The sequence below is a fragment of the Sinocyclocheilus rhinocerous genome, unplaced genomic scaffold (genome assembly GCF_001515625.1).
Source record: "Sinocyclocheilus rhinocerous isolate Xijiao unplaced genomic scaffold, SAMN03320098_v1.1 scaffold1029, whole genome shotgun sequence".
NCBI lineage: Eukaryota > Metazoa > Chordata > Actinopteri > Cypriniformes > Cyprinidae > Sinocyclocheilus > Sinocyclocheilus rhinocerous.
In genome coordinates this window covers 461,069-478,394 of record NW_015664012.1, presented here as the reverse complement: position 1 = coordinate 478,394, position 17,326 = coordinate 461,069, and the positions used below count along the sequence as shown (strand labels likewise).

At 37.0% G+C, this 17,326-nt stretch overlaps 2 protein-coding genes across 6 annotated transcripts in view; one reads left to right on the top strand and one right to left on the bottom strand.

Annotated features, from left to right (window-relative positions):
* Positions 1-13,900, bottom strand: part of atad5a (ATPase family AAA domain containing 5a) — a 19,424-nt gene extending 5,524 nt beyond the window's left edge. Inside the window, exons 1-23 of one of the 3 annotated variants that reach the window (XM_016539605.1) lie at positions 13,772-13,900; positions 13,580-13,619; positions 13,272-13,346; positions 11,480-13,164; positions 11,319-11,397; positions 10,907-11,062; positions 10,659-10,788; positions 10,434-10,512; positions 10,134-10,315; positions 9,904-10,052; positions 9,505-9,658; positions 9,007-9,354; positions 8,117-8,213; positions 7,906-7,988; positions 7,692-7,822; positions 7,419-7,590; positions 7,152-7,346; positions 6,523-6,759; positions 6,379-6,443; positions 6,104-6,284; positions 5,844-6,001; positions 2,172-3,031; positions 1,113-1,271 (exon numbers count right to left, since the gene is read on the bottom strand). In XM_016539605.1, the coding sequence (XP_016395091.1) occupies positions 1,113-1,271; positions 2,172-3,031; positions 5,844-6,001; positions 6,104-6,284; positions 6,379-6,443; positions 6,523-6,759; positions 7,152-7,346; positions 7,419-7,590; positions 7,692-7,822; positions 7,906-7,988; positions 8,117-8,213; positions 9,007-9,354; positions 9,505-9,658; positions 9,904-10,052; positions 10,134-10,315; positions 10,434-10,512; positions 10,659-10,788; positions 10,907-11,062; positions 11,319-11,397; positions 11,480-13,164; positions 13,272-13,322 (5,351 nt within the window). In that variant the 5' untranslated portion in view covers positions 13,323-13,346; positions 13,580-13,619; positions 13,772-13,900. Of the gene's footprint in view, positions 1-1,112; positions 1,272-2,171; positions 3,032-5,843; positions 6,002-6,103; positions 6,285-6,378; positions 6,444-6,522; positions 6,760-7,151; positions 7,347-7,418; positions 7,591-7,691; positions 7,823-7,905; positions 7,989-8,116; positions 8,214-9,006; positions 9,355-9,504; positions 9,659-9,903; positions 10,053-10,133; positions 10,316-10,433; positions 10,513-10,658; positions 10,789-10,906; positions 11,063-11,318; positions 11,398-11,479; positions 13,165-13,271; positions 13,347-13,579 lie in introns of all 3 variants that reach the window. The other 2 variants (XM_016539604.1, XM_016539606.1) reach the window with 2 other exon arrangements.
* Positions 13,901-15,117: 1,217 nt separating this feature from the next.
* Positions 15,118-17,326, top strand: part of LOC107729194 (serine/threonine-protein phosphatase 4 catalytic subunit B-like) — a 6,451-nt gene continuing 4,242 nt past the window's right edge. Inside the window, exons 1-4 of one of the 3 annotated variants that reach the window (XM_016539624.1) lie at positions 15,118-15,244; positions 15,358-15,387; positions 15,901-16,011; positions 16,690-16,907. In XM_016539624.1, the coding sequence (XP_016395110.1) occupies positions 16,798-16,907 (110 nt within the window). In that variant the 5' untranslated portion in view covers positions 15,118-15,244; positions 15,358-15,387; positions 15,901-16,011; positions 16,690-16,797. Of the gene's footprint in view, positions 15,245-15,357; positions 15,388-15,712; positions 16,012-16,675; positions 16,908-17,326 lie in introns of those variants that run through there. The other 2 variants (XM_016539623.1, XM_016539625.1) reach the window with 2 other exon arrangements.

The window sequence follows — 17,326 nt, the reverse complement described above, 5'->3', positions numbered from 1 at the left end:
AGTCAGTGTCGCTTTCAGTTAGAATTACTACTTGATTTTCTGTTATAAAGCAGCTCTCCAGTGTGGGGCTAACTAATGATAAAATCTTTTTATTAGTGGGGAAAAAAATATTTCATTAAAGTTATAGTTTGGTTTGCAGAGATCAAAACTTGATCTAGCTCAGGACTGTTTTGATTATCATAACCCTATAAGGTATTTTAAGAGAGATTATGTTGTGAATAAAATAGTTTATCAAAAAATAAAACGTCTTATCACTTACCTTTAGTTTGTTTCTTATCCATATGACTTACAAAAGGAGATGTCAGGCAGAATTATGTCATTCAGTGACTTTTTCATATAGCTAATTAAATGGTGAATAAGAGAGTTTCTCTCATCTCATTTTGTGTGCCAAATATATTTATTTGTATAAATTAATTGTATAATTGTAATCACATAATATGACTTTCAAAAGCTGAAGTGATTACCTTAATTTATTTGTTAGAATATGTATAACTAAATATCTTAACTAATTGCAAAAGCTGAATAATCAATAAATGTCTGATTAATCAGTGAAATAATCGACGATTAGTTGATTAATCGGTCTAATAATCATTAGATTAATCGATTATCAAAATAATCGTTTGCTGCAGCCCTAAATATTTATGAAATTATTGACCGTTGTTTTTGTTGTGACTTATTTGTCTAATGTAAATATAGTGTGTGCAATCTTAACTAGTGAATTGTGCCTACTGTGGAAAGGGAGTTTCCCTTGTCACTGTTCGAACTCTGTGTGGCATCTGAATTACTGGAAGTGATCTCACTTTGGGAGCGTAACAAAAGATAGAGACTGTTCACAAACAAGGGTGTGTTTTGCATTAGCAGTTATGAGGAGAACATTACAGAGAAATTCTTGTGTTTTTAATACATCTATGAACATTTCAGGCTCATAAGGTGGTCAAGAGTGTACACCAGACTATTTAAACCAATATCTCGAAGTCAAATGTTTAAATTAATTTTGCTTGCCACAGAGTTCCCACACCTCTTGACTGATCAAGCCCTAATGCCCATTTCAGATGCAGGAACAGCTTGATCATATTAATACATTAATATAGGATGGTCCTCTAGACCCTCACCTGCGTTTGATCTTTCCCTGCTCCTTCAGTCTCTCTGACCTACAGATGGTACGTAGAGAGGCGAGGTAGTCCAGAGCTGCTGCTGCCTGGTTTCCAAGCATTCCAGCGGACCTGGAGGAGAGCACCGACTTCATCACCTCACTTCTCCTCTCCATCACCCTGTACGAAACAAAATGAGCACAAGATTACGTTTTATTTTACAGTAGGTTGTGTATAAACCACAAACAGGAAAAAGAGGAGACAGTGTAATCTAAAATAATGAGACTATGTATGGGTAATGGATATAATTGAACATTTGTTTTATATTTGCAAGGATTTCGCTAGTGACATAAAACACTTTTTAGTTTTCTAAAGATTTATTATACTAGTTTTGTGTTCCTTGTCTTGAACTTGCAGGTTTAAGAGTACAGGTTTAAAACCTTTTAATAGCATGTCTGATTTAACCCTTTGTAAAATTCTGATTCAAAAATTGTTTGCATCACTCAAAAATGTTCAGGAATTGCAATACATATATGCATACACATACATACAGTGTGCATAATTATGCAAGTTGATAATTTTGCCAATTCCAAACCACATCAATATTAATAGCTACTATTATCTTTGTATTTAACCATTTATGAGTGATATAAAATTGTTATTGAGCATTTCACTGTCCAGTGGTCATGATTTAACTTTGCAATTTCTGTATTGCTTTAGTTTTGAATATTTCTTATAGACATTTAATAATTTTTGACTTTTCAGTGTGAATTAAATCTCTTTTTTGGCTCATTTTACCCATAAAAGAAAAACCTGCTTTATATGCACACCTGAGTATAAGGCATTTTTCACTTCCATCCCTAACAAACAATTATATATCACTTATAAATGATTAAATGCAAAATAATAGTTATTGAGATTGATGTGGTTTGGAATTGGTAAAATGTGCTTGGAAAAATTAATATGACCAGAATATCAACTTGCATAATAAATTATGCACACACACACACACATATATATATTAGATTATATGGGGTATAAATAAAAGAAAAAATATATATAGAGCAGCTGAATTCTCACCTTGGGTCACAAGGTGTAGTTTGAGTGAGGCTGAAGCCATCTTTGTGTGGAGGCACAGGGAGGGTGAGCTCCTCCTCTGCCTCTCTTCTGATCTCCTCCTCCAGTTGCTGTGCTCTGTCCCAGGCTTCGGAGACTACAGCCTTGCACTTCCTAAAACTCAAATGCCCCAATGCAGCATGGATTTCATTGACATTAACACCATTTACTCGGCTGACACACTCTAACCGAATGTCATCGGTCATCCCACTCTTGACCGCTGCACCAGTCCAGCCCAAGTCCTGTGGTCTGCAGGAACCCTTCGTTTGCAAAGGCTGGTAGCGCAGTGTGGAGTCCAGGAAGGACATGTGGTCCATATACTCTGCTAAACTGCTTAGGCACTGCATCACTGGCTTGCTCTTCTTCCTTTCAGCTTCAGATAACACAATATGCCTTGGTTTCATCGGTGCAGCTGCGGACACATTCACGGACATATTAGCTGGTTCCGAATTAGTGCTTTGAGCAGGAGCTCGGCTGGTTTTTGGCAGTGAGAGGAAGTCGTCCTCTGACTCTGAATCAGACTGGAAAACGTCTTTATTGCTCATGCCCATCTTTTTCCACCCCCTCATTCTGGAGGACACTTTAAGGGGACTACCGTCATCAGAGGGCTCTTCCAAAACCTCCAACCTCACTGTCTGAGGTACTTGCTCAGGATGGGACTGTGGGTTTGGTGTTGGTTGTGATTGGAGTGTGGACTGTGGTAAAAGACGAGTTGGCAGATGAAGCAGTCTCTCCATATTCGAGTAGAGAAGATTCACTCCCCTTCTATGGACCTCTGAGAGAAGATCCCAGCACTTAATGCTGTCTAGTACTGAACACTCATGCTGTAAGAAATTAATAGATCGATCAGGAACAAGTTCTTGTACCAATATTACAGTTCTTTTTTTACAAGCATTGTCTGTATTTGGTATCTGAGAGGTGACTGAGGTCAGGACCCATGTCAGGAATGCAGTAACAGTGTTTACTCATTTAGCCCAGCTTCCAGAGAATAAATATGCATTTGTTTTGAAATAATTCATCTGAATCATTAAATAATCAAATGTTATATTTTATAGAAAAAGTGTTATCATTTTGAACTTTGTTCTTCTGCATTTTATTGTGTTTCTCACCAAATGCATTCACTAACTCTTATGTATACTTAATGTTTATGGTTCTTTTTAGGGTTTATAGGACCATTAATTGCTATATGCTAAACTAAGACAGTGAATCATGTGTAGAAGTTTGTATTAGTGCTCTGTGCTCCGTGTGAATGTATTGTTCTGTTCCAATGATGTGCTGCAGCTCAACCTTGAAGGGAAAAGTTATTGCCTAATGTTTTATCTAATGGCGTATTTGCAGAGGTTGTTTAGGAATATGGTAGGCATGTGACCATGCCAAAGGAACAGTCTCCAGGAGCATCAACAGCTGCCCAGATGAGAATTGCCCTCAGAAGACTTATAACTTTAAGAAAAGAACACCATGTTGGATGTTGCTAGAATTATTTGTACCTATCAGAACCTGTAGAAATTACATCAACAGATCATCCATATGACTATAAGTACTAGTGTTTCTGTTAGGCCTGGGCGATAAAACGGTATCGGTATTTATCGACGGTACACCATCATCGATAATGATAGAAAAATGTTCGATATAGCGCACGATAGTTTCATGCTTTTTTCATTTAAAGGCGTTATGAGTGACAAGAAGACAGCCAACAGAACACACAAACACATGAGTGCCGTGCCTGCCTGCGATGAGGAGACGGAATCAAAAAAAGGAATATTAGTTGAATTAAAAAAAATAATAATTTCGCATTTGAATGCAAAAACTGAGTTTTTGAATTTTAGGTGTGCGTCAGGGAGCCTTATCAGTGGCGCACGAGATGCGGTGATTAAGTGTCGTAGATGCATTTTAATATTTTTGTTAGTCCATCAAGTTGAACCCACAAGATGCGCCATATGATGCTGTTTTGTTCATAATTGTTTATGCAATTTACGAAATTAAATTTGGTTTATCAATATAAGTCTAGACAGTATGCACTTTTTTTTATAGACAGCTGTTATTTCATTGCACTGAATAAACAGTTTAATGAGGTGCATTATTTTGCTCATTGCACCCTCCTGTGTCCTCAGGAGACAGGCCAAATGTTTCCTTAACACTTATTTAATCTGCATATAAAATATAAGAAAGGAGATATTTGTTTCAATTTTATTTTGTGTTTGACTTTTAAAACTAAAATAAGTTGTTGTTTGTCTTAATAAATTGGGTAAATCAAAATTACAGTGGTTAAATTTAAACATTTTTTCTACTGCTTTGTTTAAGAAAGGTTATAAAACATTTTCAATAATTATCGGTACCGAATGACATGAAACATTATATCGTGATCATTTTTTTTAGCTATATCGCCCAGCCCTAGTTTCTGTATTGTAAGTTAGTTTGAGGCTGGCTACTCTTACTCATTTTCTCTGTATTTAGTAAACTCTCTGTCAACTGACTGAACTTTGAATTTGACTCCTGGGCTTTATTGAGCATACTGGTCTTGTAGAAGATTTTTATGAATCAAAATTATGACTTAATCAAGTATAATCGATGTGAATAAAGACATGTTTGTAATCTACTATTATGATCATGTGTTTCTTGTATGCAAGGAAGCCTGCAGAAGAGTGTAATGTGTGTAATCAAGTTATTTTAATATTATGAACATATGTTTCCTGTATGTAAGGAGAACTGCCAGAGAGTAATCAAGTTATTCTACTATTATGATAATATGTTTCCTGTGTGTATGGAGAACCGCAGGAGAGTAAAATGTGTACATTGTATGGGGATAGAAGGACTGTGTATGAAATGTGATAAACACACCTTGAGGAAAAACTATATAAAGAGTGTGCAAACACAGTCTACAGATTCTCTGCAGAATTTCTCGGCTTCGTTGTCTCTGACAATAAAGTCTAACTTCTAGCATCAAAATCTCAAGACTTCGAGAGTGATTTCTCACAGAAGCGGCAGAAGCCACCACAGTCTCTCTATGGGCTTTAACTATAATTCCTGTACACTATCTATATCTATATATCTCAAATGATTAAATTAATTTCTCTCGCCAGAGTGTTCCCACACCGCTTGGCTGATTAATTCCTAATGCCCATTTCAATGCAGGAACAGTTTGTTCATTCATTTTTTAATGTTTTGGAAAGAATGCTCATAAGACTGCTTATGCTCACCAAGGCTGCATTTTTTTTAATCAAAAATACCGTAAAAATAGTAATATTGTGGAATACTATTACAACGTGAAATTCTATTTTAATATATTTAAAAATGTAGTTTACTTCTATTATGGCCATTACTTTAGTCTTCAGTGTCACATGATCCTTTTATGAATTATTCTAATATGCTGATTTGGTGCTCAAGAAACATTTTATAACACTATCAGTTTTGAAAACGGTTTAATATTTTTGTGGAAACTTTTTTTCAGAATTCTTTGAAATACAGAAAGTTCAAAACAACAGCATTTATTTCAAATAGAAATCCTTTGTAACATTACAAACATTTTTACGGTCACGTATGATTTAATGAATCCTTGCTGAATAGAAGTATTCATTTCTTTAAAAAAATAAATAAATAACATTAGTGGCTTTTATATTTTAGGAGATAAACACTCACCTTTAGCAGCAAATCTGCAATATTTTCTGTTTGCATATTTCGGATCCCCAGCAAACACTCTGTGCATGCAGTGTGGCAGGGTGGTATTTCATGCTCATTTACATCCTGAGCTTTGACAGACTGATGGTCAATGTCACTCTTGATGTCCCCTTTGAGCTCTACAGTGTGAAACAAGTCGTTTTTGATAAGTATATTCACATATTATGATATACAACCAAGAGTTCTCAGTGAACTTTTTCCAGAGTCAATTATATCTTTACCTGAGAAGGGCAAAGGCCGATGCACCTGCTGTCCACCTCCACTGCAGGCCCAGAACTGCAGGTGCAGGAGGCTTTGACGAACATCACACCTGTTCCAGTCCAGCAGACAGGACAGATCCTTAGTGTCTGTTCTCATGTTTTCCGCCAGACACAGCAGCTGGAGATAACTGGACACATCTGCCTGGAAAAGTCCAAAGTGTTGACGGTCACAAACCAGACACAACACAAGAGAAACTCTTTTTTGGCAAAAGAGAAAATAAACTAAGTGTACTTACCACTGAAGGAGATTTGAAATGGATTTCCTCAAAACACCCATCAAATGTAGCACCAAAGTTTGAATCTGTGCAAAAAAATGTCCCATGATGACTCATTCAGATATCACACACTCTAACTTTCTGTTCTCTGCCAGCTTTACTCACCACTAGTTGTTAGAATAACTGGTCTCTTAGTTGTAGACATTAAATTTTTAATTGCAGCCAAAAATCCAGAGTCATCATCAAATATGATGTCCACCTCCTCGAATAAGATGAGGGATGTGGCAGTCCTCTTGTCCTGGTCTTCAGCGGAGATCTTGGTGCCCGCTGATGTTCCACTGGGGCACTCTTTGCTGTCAGCCTCTTTTGCTTCGGCAGACTTTTTCCGACCTGCTTTTAAGACTAAAAGAAAAGAAGATGCCATATAAAGGTCTCAAACATGAAACTTGAAAACAAATTCCTAAAAAAAATATATAAATAAATACATAGCATTAACAGTAAATAAATGCTGTTCTTTTGAAATTATATTCATCATAGGATACAGCGGAAAAAAGTATCAAGGTTTCCACAAAAATTTTAAGCAGAACAACTATTATTCAACATTGATAATAATAGGAAATGTTACTTGAGCACTAAATTAGCATGTAGAAAGAAAACAAGAAATGCCATAGAAAGGTCTCAAACGTGAAGCATGAAAACTATTTTGTAAATATGGCTCACAGTAAATCTCAATATCAATTCAATATTTGTGTTTGGCAACACTTGACTTTGATTACTGGATTTTGAATTATTACCAGGTTGTGTTTTCTTGTCTTGACTGTTTGCATCTTTGCCAGTGGGCCTTCCACCTGCTTTGAAGAAATTGGCTAGAGATGTCGGAGCCAAGCCTCCTCTTCTGGATGGAGCCATTCGAGGGGACAGAGGAGGCTTCCTGGGCGATGATACAACCCTTCTGGGGGAGTTCAACTTCCCTGTGATTGGAAGAGACACTGAGAACTCAAACAAAAAGTAATGCACAGTATATAATGTTCTGTAATCATCGAGGAAGAAAAAATTCATACTGGGAGAGGTGCCGGCTTTGATAGTGGTGCTGTTGCTGCTATAATTGCTGAAGTATGATGGTTTTTGAGCGTTGACACCCTGGATGTCCACCTGGTGGGACTGAGTGGCTTCCTTCAGCTGGGATAAGATCTGACGACCACTCCTTTGAGACGAGGAGTTCACCTCAAATACCTTGAGAAAGAACACCAACAGTGTTGGTAGAAATACTTTCCTTTTTAGAACGGTACTAGACAATCCCAAAATAGTAAAGTGAATTGAAAAATGAACCACACCTTGAATCCAAGTTCTTGTGCACAGGCATAGACTGCAGCAGTCTTGCCCACTCCAGTGGGTCCAGTAATAAGAAGAGTGTTACACATATGATCTTCTGTCTCATCTAGACCTTCTCCTATGAGCCAGGAGTCTGGATAGAAATAAAGTTGAGAATGATTTTTGAATATGGCAAGCAAAACAGCTAGTACTGTGCCATTTAGCATCTTTATATACCATTACTGTCCTCCTCTTGCTTCTTTTCCTGCTGTTTCCTCTTCTCTTCCCGGTCAGCTCTCAATTTCCACTCTTTCAGCCAGCTAACAGTAATAAACAAATTGAAATAAGAAGAAATTTAACATTAAAAAAAAAGAATATTCATTACTGGCATGTCGATTAGTGAATGGGATCTTTCACCATCTTTGTTTAAACTAGACAGCATAATAACCTGTATAGCCTCCGGACAGACTCCATATTCCCAATTACTTCACTGGAGTGCTGCGGCTGATATTTCTCTGTCCAAAGCACATCCTCTTTCACTCGATCTAGAAATTTAAACATGAACAACCACATTACAAAAAACAAAAAAACAAACATGTAGTGCAAACAAGTTTAAGAAACATTATTTCATAACACCTTAGGTTCAACTCATGAGGTATAATGGACGAACTACCAACCATGTTATAAATACACTACCGTTCAAAAGTTTGGGGTCAACAAGATTTTCTTTTAAATAGATTAATAGTTTTATTTTGCAAGGATGCATTAATTTGATCAATAGTGACAGTAAAGACTTTTGTAATGTTATAAAAAAAATCTATTTCAAATATTGTTCTTTTGAATGTTCTGTTCATCAAAGAATCCTAAAAAAGGGATTGGGTTCCACAAAAATATTAAGCAGCACATCTGTTTTTAATATTGATAATAATATATAGTTTCTTGAGCAGCAAATCATTATATTAGAGTGATTTCTGAAGGATCAGGTGACACTGAAGACTGGTGTAATGACTGCTAAAAATTCAGCTTTGCATCACAGGAATAAATTACATTTTAGAATATATTCAAATAGAAAACATTTTAAATTGTAATATTTTATTGTAATAATACTTTGTCATAATATATTTTACTGTATTTTCAATCAAATAAATGCAGCCTTGAGAATAAGAAACTTTCAAAAACCCCAAACCTTTGTACTTTTGTTCATTGTAAATTCATGTTTGTTGTACAACTAATGCTAATAAATTACTGTAAAGTTACAATTTTTTTCAAGCAGGCTTTGAGAGGAAGAAAACTTCTCAGAGTGTGAAAAGATTGTCTTAAAAGGTATTTAATTTTCACCTCCTGTGCTCGAACTTTCTGGGACAGGGGAATCCTTTATAATGAGAGCATCACTCTGGTTTCCCATAGGTGAGATCAACTCTGCCGGCTTGGCCTCTTCTTTCTGCTTTAGTCTCAGTGATCGACCTCTTCGACTTCTGCCAGACGGCACAGTGTCAGAGACATTGTGTTCTTCCTGAACTCCTGATGGTGGTCTTTCTTCAATCACTATGACATCCCCTTCTGGATTGGACTTTGGTTTTTTACCCACTTTGCCTGTTGTCCCTCCTTCATCAACACGCTTCCTTTTCCTTCCGACGCCATCAGATGTTCCAGCAGGGCAGGACACCTTAGACTCAACTTCAGGTTCTACAGATAATCATATAAATCAAAGAAATATGCAAACAATCTGTCAATCATTCTGGAAGACACGTCTCATTATGAATGCATTTCTGCCTAAGAATAATATCTTACTGCAAGCAAAACAAAAAATGGAGTTGAATTGTATTTTTCAGTCACCTGAAGCAGAGGCCTGGAGGATGTAGTCCTCACGTCTCTTAACAAACCGCGTAAAAAAGCGTTGATGAGGGAAGGAGGGATTGGAGAGTCTCATTTCCTCCAAAAGATGCTGCCTGATTGGCTCAGAAAACTCATATCTTCGACAACAGGATATCTGAATGATAAAAAAACAAGTTACTTCTTTTTGATCAATTTAATGCATCCTTACTGAATAAAAGTATTCATTTAATTCAGGAAAAAAATATTTTACTGACCCCAAACTTTTACTTTACTTTTTTTACTTTTAGTCATTTAGCAGACGGTTTTATCCAAAGCGACTTACAAATTTTAAACGATAATGTCTTAAATAAAAAATGCAAAACACATAAATCTAACAATTTTCACCAAAAGATTACCAACCTGGTGGCAAAAGGCTCTTTTAGCAGGAACTGTAGTATAACCTAAAGACTTCTCCAAAGACATCAGTGGCACAGATGGTAAATTATAGGACTCCTTCAAACAACTCAGGAAGGGATTCGTAGGCCACTGGAGGTTCCAAACACAACAATCTGACATGGACAGAAATGAGCACATTAGTTTCAAATACACACAAATAGAGAACACAATCTAGACAACATCTGTCAGCTTACCTGCAGCCCGCTGCTGGATATGAACCACTGTCTGGAAAGAAGCACAGGCCTGGCTGTACGCCTCTCGACTGGCTGCTGTCCTTGCGATCTGCTTTTTGAAGGACTCCGGAAGGCCGCTCTTCAGAAACTCTCTCTTTGATCTGAACTGTTCATCATCTTGCAAGTTCTCTGATGCCTCTCGACTGACAGGGTTGAGTTTGTGGGGACAGGCATTTATTAGAATTTAACACTGACGAGAAAGTGAAAGAAATAACGAGCATTTTCCAATTCAATTAGTGTCTGTAATTATTAGCGCAATACCTGCTGTCATCAAAAATGGAGATGACAACCGACGGTCTCTGAGCTTTTTTTTCACCAAACAGAGGAGCCACTTTAGAAGCTGAAAACGATGAAGACATCAATGCATTTTTTAATGACTTGAATGCAATTTCCATGTTGGCACAAAAATGAAATTAATTCATTATTAAAAATAATATTAAAGCAGGTGTTGACTCAATTTTAACCATTTGTGTCAGTGTAACGTACCTGCAGGAGTCTTGGATGTTTTATTTTTACCCAAAACTTCATTCAAACTACGAAGGTTTTTCTGGCTTTTGTCACTTTCCTGTGAGGTGACTGGAGTGCTTTTGCTGTCCTCCAAAAACACTATAGAATCCTAAACAAATGACATATCAATTATATAAATGAAAGAATAACCTGCGCAATTTTAGCAGCAGTTCCTGTAAGCATAAAACATTTACACCAGTTCACTTCTAACACATCTACTATCTTACCTCATCTTCACAGTAATTTATGCCAGACTCTTTGCTTCTTGAAGAACGTTGTACAGTGTCTTTCTCCTTATTGTGGTCTTTTTTACTTTGCTGAAGAGCTTTGGCTTTCTGCACCAGCTTCCTAGCTTGTTTTCTTTTTTTAACTGCATTTAATTCCTAACAAATAAGAATTTTTGTGAGTAATCTTCCATTTTAAAACAACGGCTAATGACAATTATTTTTTATTTTTATTAATAAAACATCATTTCATTTAGATTACAAATTTCTTATCAAAATAATTACATAAAAACACTTATATACACAACACTTATATAAACACTTATATACACAATGTAAGTATTTTTGAAAAATTTACAAATATTACATAGCATTCTTTTTTTATAACATACATAAATCATAAATGTTAAGTTACCTGTGTTGAGAGAGGACTTGATATTTCAAAATCACCAGCTTTTGTAGCAGAGGACAGAAATACTTTGGTGACTCTCATCCTATTGAATAAAATTGATGATTTATTGTCTCATGTACTTCACAAGAAACAATTAAAGTAGGATATTAAAAAGTGAATCTCACCTGATAGGGCTGCCTTTCATGTCTGGTGGGCAGAGCATTTCAGCTCTATAAATTCCCCTTTTGGGCCTTTGAGCTTTTGGGGTAGAGGCCAGAGAGGGTGTATTTTGGGTCTCATCATCTTTTACTGTGTCCTCTTGCCTCTCTTTCTTCTGTGGTGCGGTATTAAGCACAGCGGCTGACTGCCTTCTTGAAAGCTCTCTGGTCGACCTCCTCAGCTCTCTGACAGCCTTTTCACTGTTGTCATTATCAGCTGGGCTACTCTCATTGCTGACCTCTTTGGGAGGTTCTTCAGGTTTCGGAGTTGCAGCTTGTGCATCTTCAGCTTTCTTAGCTTGCCCATTCTTCCCAGATTTCCTAGCTCGCTTCTTTTTGTCACCAGGACAGTTCTTCTGTTCTTCATGCTGCTCCAAGCTGGTCACTTCAGTTTTGTTCTCAATAAATATTTCTTCAGTTTTGTTCTCGAGAGATTTTTCGTGTTCTTTGTCTGCTGCCTCCGGGACTTTCTCGTGAACGTGGTTCTGCTTGCTCTGTCCCTTGTTGGTTTTGCTTTTAAAACCATCAAGACTAGGCTGCTTAAAGGCATTCATAAACTGCTTTCTCTCTGCCTCAGTGCTTTTATGATTGGGGTTGGACTCCACCACATCAAGTTCCAGATCTTCCTCAAGAAGAACAACGTTAGACTTCCTTTTGAGGTCAGGCAATACGTCCGGTTTAACCTCTGGGATAGGATGAGACAAACTCTTGTCCTCTTTTAATTGACTTTTTTTATTTCTACTAAAAATAGATGCAACTTTTAACTCCTTGGCAACTTTGACAGACTCATGATGATCAGGGGAAATGGGATGCACCTCAGCTTGAATCGTGAGAGTTCGGGGTGATACCTGTAAAGGACCGACTGCAGAATCACTCTGATCAGAGATACAGAGGTTGCCTTCACTTGATGTGTCAGTGGCATCAGTCTTGGGAATCGCATTGCTCTCTTCCTGCTCTTGAATTTGATTCTGCAGGAAGTCTTTAAATGAGATTGTGATGGTGCTGCTTTTCTTACCTGCACTTTCCTCCAATTTAGTCTCACATACAGGCTCTTGAGCATCAGCATCACATTCCTTAGTTTCTTCACAGCCAACTTTTGCCTTTCGGTTTCTCCTCACAGCAGATTTTCTGTTTGCACAGTCTTTCCTCCTGCTTTGTTTTAACAAGGATTTTTGTTCAGAACTTTCTGCAGAATTCTTAATCGTCAGGCCATTTGGATCAGCCTCAGTGGCATTTTTCCTCGCATCAGATTCTTTATCAGAGTTTTGAGCTGGAAGGACAGCAGTATTGCCTTCATTTACAGCCGATTCACTGGGACTTTCTATCAAGACAACGTCATCTGTGACCACCTGTGCATCCTCTTTTTTGGCCTTCTTGCTCTCTTTGGCCTTCCTGGTTCGCTTCTGTCCCTGTCCTCTTATAGGTTTACCAGGGATTTCTCGACTAACTTGCTCTGAAGGTTGCGGGGAGCTTTCTTTAGCTACTAAAGGGCAGCTTTTTATTTCTTGTGCAGGCGAGGTCCTCTTAAAGTAGTCCATAATGTTGTTAGACCGTGGTGGTGAGAACGGTTTCTCCACCGGCTTGGGCATAAAGTAGTTAGTAATAGTTTTGACAGATGGTGCATCACCATCCTTCCTCAATTTCTTACACGGCTGGAGAAACAGAGCAATAATGTCAACTGCTGAAAATCATTCAATGTTCCTCGAATAGAAAATCAGTACTTTGCCAAATCAGCATACCAGCTTTTTGTGACACATACCTGACCCTCAAAATCTTCCATAACAGACGCCATAGCCACGGCCCCAGCCATCGTTTCACCCCCAAAACTAAAGTTCTGTATACATTTAACAGACAAAACCAAGGACTTTAGACGAGTTTAAACACAAGCACACACAACAAAGCCACATTCTGTTCAAAGATTATTTAAAAATATTTACACCATGAAAATTTGCATATAACAGTTACAGTTACACTCTGAATGAATGACGTCTCCATAATCGCACATATTAAATGTTTACCTGTCAACTATGCGTTTGTAGAAGAGGCATAAACATTTCAGACACTCACCGGTTCTTTTCCTTCCTTGAGGGACACGTTGATACATAGTCTAAATATTCAGTGTACAGAGCATAAAATATGAGCACAACAACGAGTTTACGTAAACAGTAAGCCTACCTACACATTTCCCAAACAACGATACACACTCCAAAACCGGCGAAAAACAAACATAACGTGATAATAAGCGATCCCCAAACCCACCTTACGTGGAAATGTAATCAGAAGTGCATTTGAATCTAATGTTCAGAGCGCATATTCACTAATAATGTAGGTTTTAGTGTAGTGAATTGTTTTCGACAAATGGCGCCAAATATCACGGAGGTCTTTCGCCGCGCCGGTTCGGCCAATCACAGCCCGTGTCGTCATACAATCCGAAACAGGAAAAAGCGCCTTTTCAAACTAGTGATGGGAATTCCGGCTCTTTTTAGGGATCCGGATCATTTGGCTCAGCTCAGCAAAAAGAACCGGCTCTTTCGCATCCCAAACGGCTCCTTATTTAGGACCACTTCTGGCTTTTATAATTCAGCCAAATTTGTCAATGTTTTGACCTATGTCTGGTATGTGTGCACAAATATAATTAAATTATTCAAAGTAATTAAACTAAACCATTCAAAAAATAATATTCAACACTATAAAATTCCATGTAATATTCAGTTTTGTCAAATCACACTGTAATTCAGATTTACACAAATCCAAATTGTTTATAGCCGCTGGCTCCATAAACCTTTCCGAAATACCATAATTTTACATTATTCTTAGTATAAAAACCAAAAACCTAATTTACGTTAAAACATAAAACACTGTTACAGAACATTATTACCCAGATCACACAGGTACATCTCTAAGAGGTCTGCTAAAGAGTGCGTGATCTATGAAACATCTGCTGTGCAAAAACATCTGATAAACATCTTAGAAAACAAAGCAGATTTACATACATTCTAAAATATAAACATCTTCAAGACATCTGATAGATGTGCAAACACGCTAAAAAAAATACATATTGCAGATGTAAATGCAGACATTAAATAGATGTGATGTTTCAGGATATGTGCTGTCAGGCTAGTGAACTATCCAAAACACATTTATTACAACTATTATAAACATATACTATTAAATAATATTATATTTAATTATTATAATAATATAACTATTAAAATCATACTCAAAATGTAACATGGTGTGCCATATAACAGATAAAAACTAAATTACAGTGTGCAGAACAGAAGCATTCAACACAGTTGTATCGTTATATCTATTAACCCTGTCACATTGTGCAGGTGTGTTGACTCTGTTGGTGTGTTTGTGCAAAGCAGCATGAGTCAGTACATGAAGTGCGCGTGGCTAACAGTGTGGCAATTTTTTTTTTAAATCCTATTATTTGTCTTGTATTAAGAAAGTTAAACAAACAACGCTGAGAGCCGTCTTAGAAAACGGCTCTCGGACTGGAGCAGAATCATATCGTTCACTCAAAAGAGTCGACTCTTAGAACCGACTCACTATTTCAAACGACATTCCATTTCAAAATAGTAACAGTCATCTGGAAGAGACCAAGAGAACAAACAGATCTTTCTTGGTTTAACTTTAATTAACGTGGTTACGTTGTCCTATTAAATGAAATTAACTTGAACTAAGGGATACATTACGCCTAATATCCTCATGTATCCCACATTTAAGGTTTAAACTGTTTTTAAAAAATACATCATGACAGGCAGTATAACTATCTTAACATTTTCTGTCAGATCAAGATTTTTCCACTAACCCTTTTTTTTTTACCAATTAACCGACAGGCGCCTTTATTTTGAAAGATGAGCCGAACAGTTGCCGCGGGATCTTAGTTTATTAGAAACAAGGCAATAGGAAGGGGCTTACGAAACAGAGGTATATGATGTAAGGGAATATATGGGGTCAAGGTATGGAGAATATATGCACATTTTCACAGATGCCTCAAAGGATCCAAAAACAGGTCATGTGGGCTCTGCATTTGTAATACCAAAGTTAAAAGTAAATAAGAGCAGTAGAATATCAGATTGTTTATCAGTGTTTACTGGAGAAATGTTTGCAATAATTATGGCAATAAGGTGGATTAGTGAAGTTAAAATATCCAAGGCAGTAATATGTTCAGACTCAAGTTCAGCCGCTCTATGAAGACTCTAAGCGGGTACAAGAATCAAGGGTGTTTGTATGTGGGTTGCTAGGTTAATCAGGAGATTGTAGATAGAGTGTCAATGGTCCATTTGAGATATAGGTGGCGGTAATGCACTTATAAGTCTGCGATCCGCCGTAAAGCAGCATAAAGCAGCAACAAGAAAAGAAGAAGAAGAAGACGACAGTTTGCCGCGGGCTTGTTGATGTGACGCTCACACTTGCATACGCCTCTTTATCAACTTACCATCTACAAAAGAAACAACGGATGCCTAAACGAATTTAATCCAAAGCCCAAGGTATGTAATATGTATTTATACGTACATTCCAACGTGTGAAATGCAATTCTTATTTTAGACGTAAAAGCAGAAAACTCAAACAAACACGGCACAGTATGACTAGCATTCACGCTAACAGCTTTGTGGCTTCTTTTTTTTTTTTTTTTGGTAAACCAGGCTTTGCAAATGTATTAGAAATGATAATTTTTGCAATAAAACTGTAAGATACTCGATTGAAAACTCAATTGCAAAGGGTTCGTCAAAATTGGTGGATAAGTTGCGTCCAAGAAAGTGAATAAATAAAATAGTTTAATTTGTTTAGTAATGATATTTAAAATAACACCGAAATTCTAATTTAAAATTAATTAATGTAACAGCTTACCAACTAAAAAAAAAAAAAAGATTATATTATTATATTTATATATGGTATTATTTAATATAAATATTTAAATTAAATTAAATATTATTGTAAAAGAGTTTATTATTATTATTATTATTATTAAACTCACTGATACACTAAAAGACTCACTGGCAGATTTGTCTCAAGTAAGTTTCAAGCTTGCATATGATTGACGTTTCTGATGATTCTTTTTTTGTGTGTGTCTCTGTTTTACAGTTCTTTTCTCATCTTGGCATCTTTCGGGATCATCTCGGTGTGTGTAATTATGTGCACAACCTCATAGTCTCTTTGTTTCTCAGGAGGCTGAGTGTGTTCGTGGTCTCTGTGAGACTAACAGAGGACTGGAGAGCCAGTGAGAGGGTTTTTATCAGCCTCACATTGAGGAGTATTTCTGTGAATGTGTATGCATGTGTGTCATGATGGGTGACGTCATTGACCTGGACAGACAGATTGAGCAACTCAGACGCTGTGAACTTATCAAGGAAAATGAAGTCAAGGCGCTGTGTGCCAAAGCGAGGTAATGCTTAGGTGTTCAAGAGACCAGGGGTCCGTTCTTCGTACCTCGCTTAATACATCTGAGATGATTTGAAAGATTCCAGATCTAGTAATCATGATAACTGATCTCTGACTAATTTGGTTCTTCAAACGAATTTGCGGATCTGATTAAAATATCTGGATTAAGTTGTCTAAGATTAGCACGCATTCTCATGTTCCCTGAAAAGGGCAGATGTATCGATCGATTCTCGAGACCACGATCAGCAATGCAGCGATGGGCTGGCGGCAAGACAGCAACGTAGTGACATCATATGATTAAAAAAGACACCTGACGAAAAACCTGACAAATTTCTGGAAACAGCCAAGTAGTGCTGGGCGGTATGACCAAAAATTTATATCACAGTATTTTTCAAAATTATACCGGTTTCACGGTACATGACG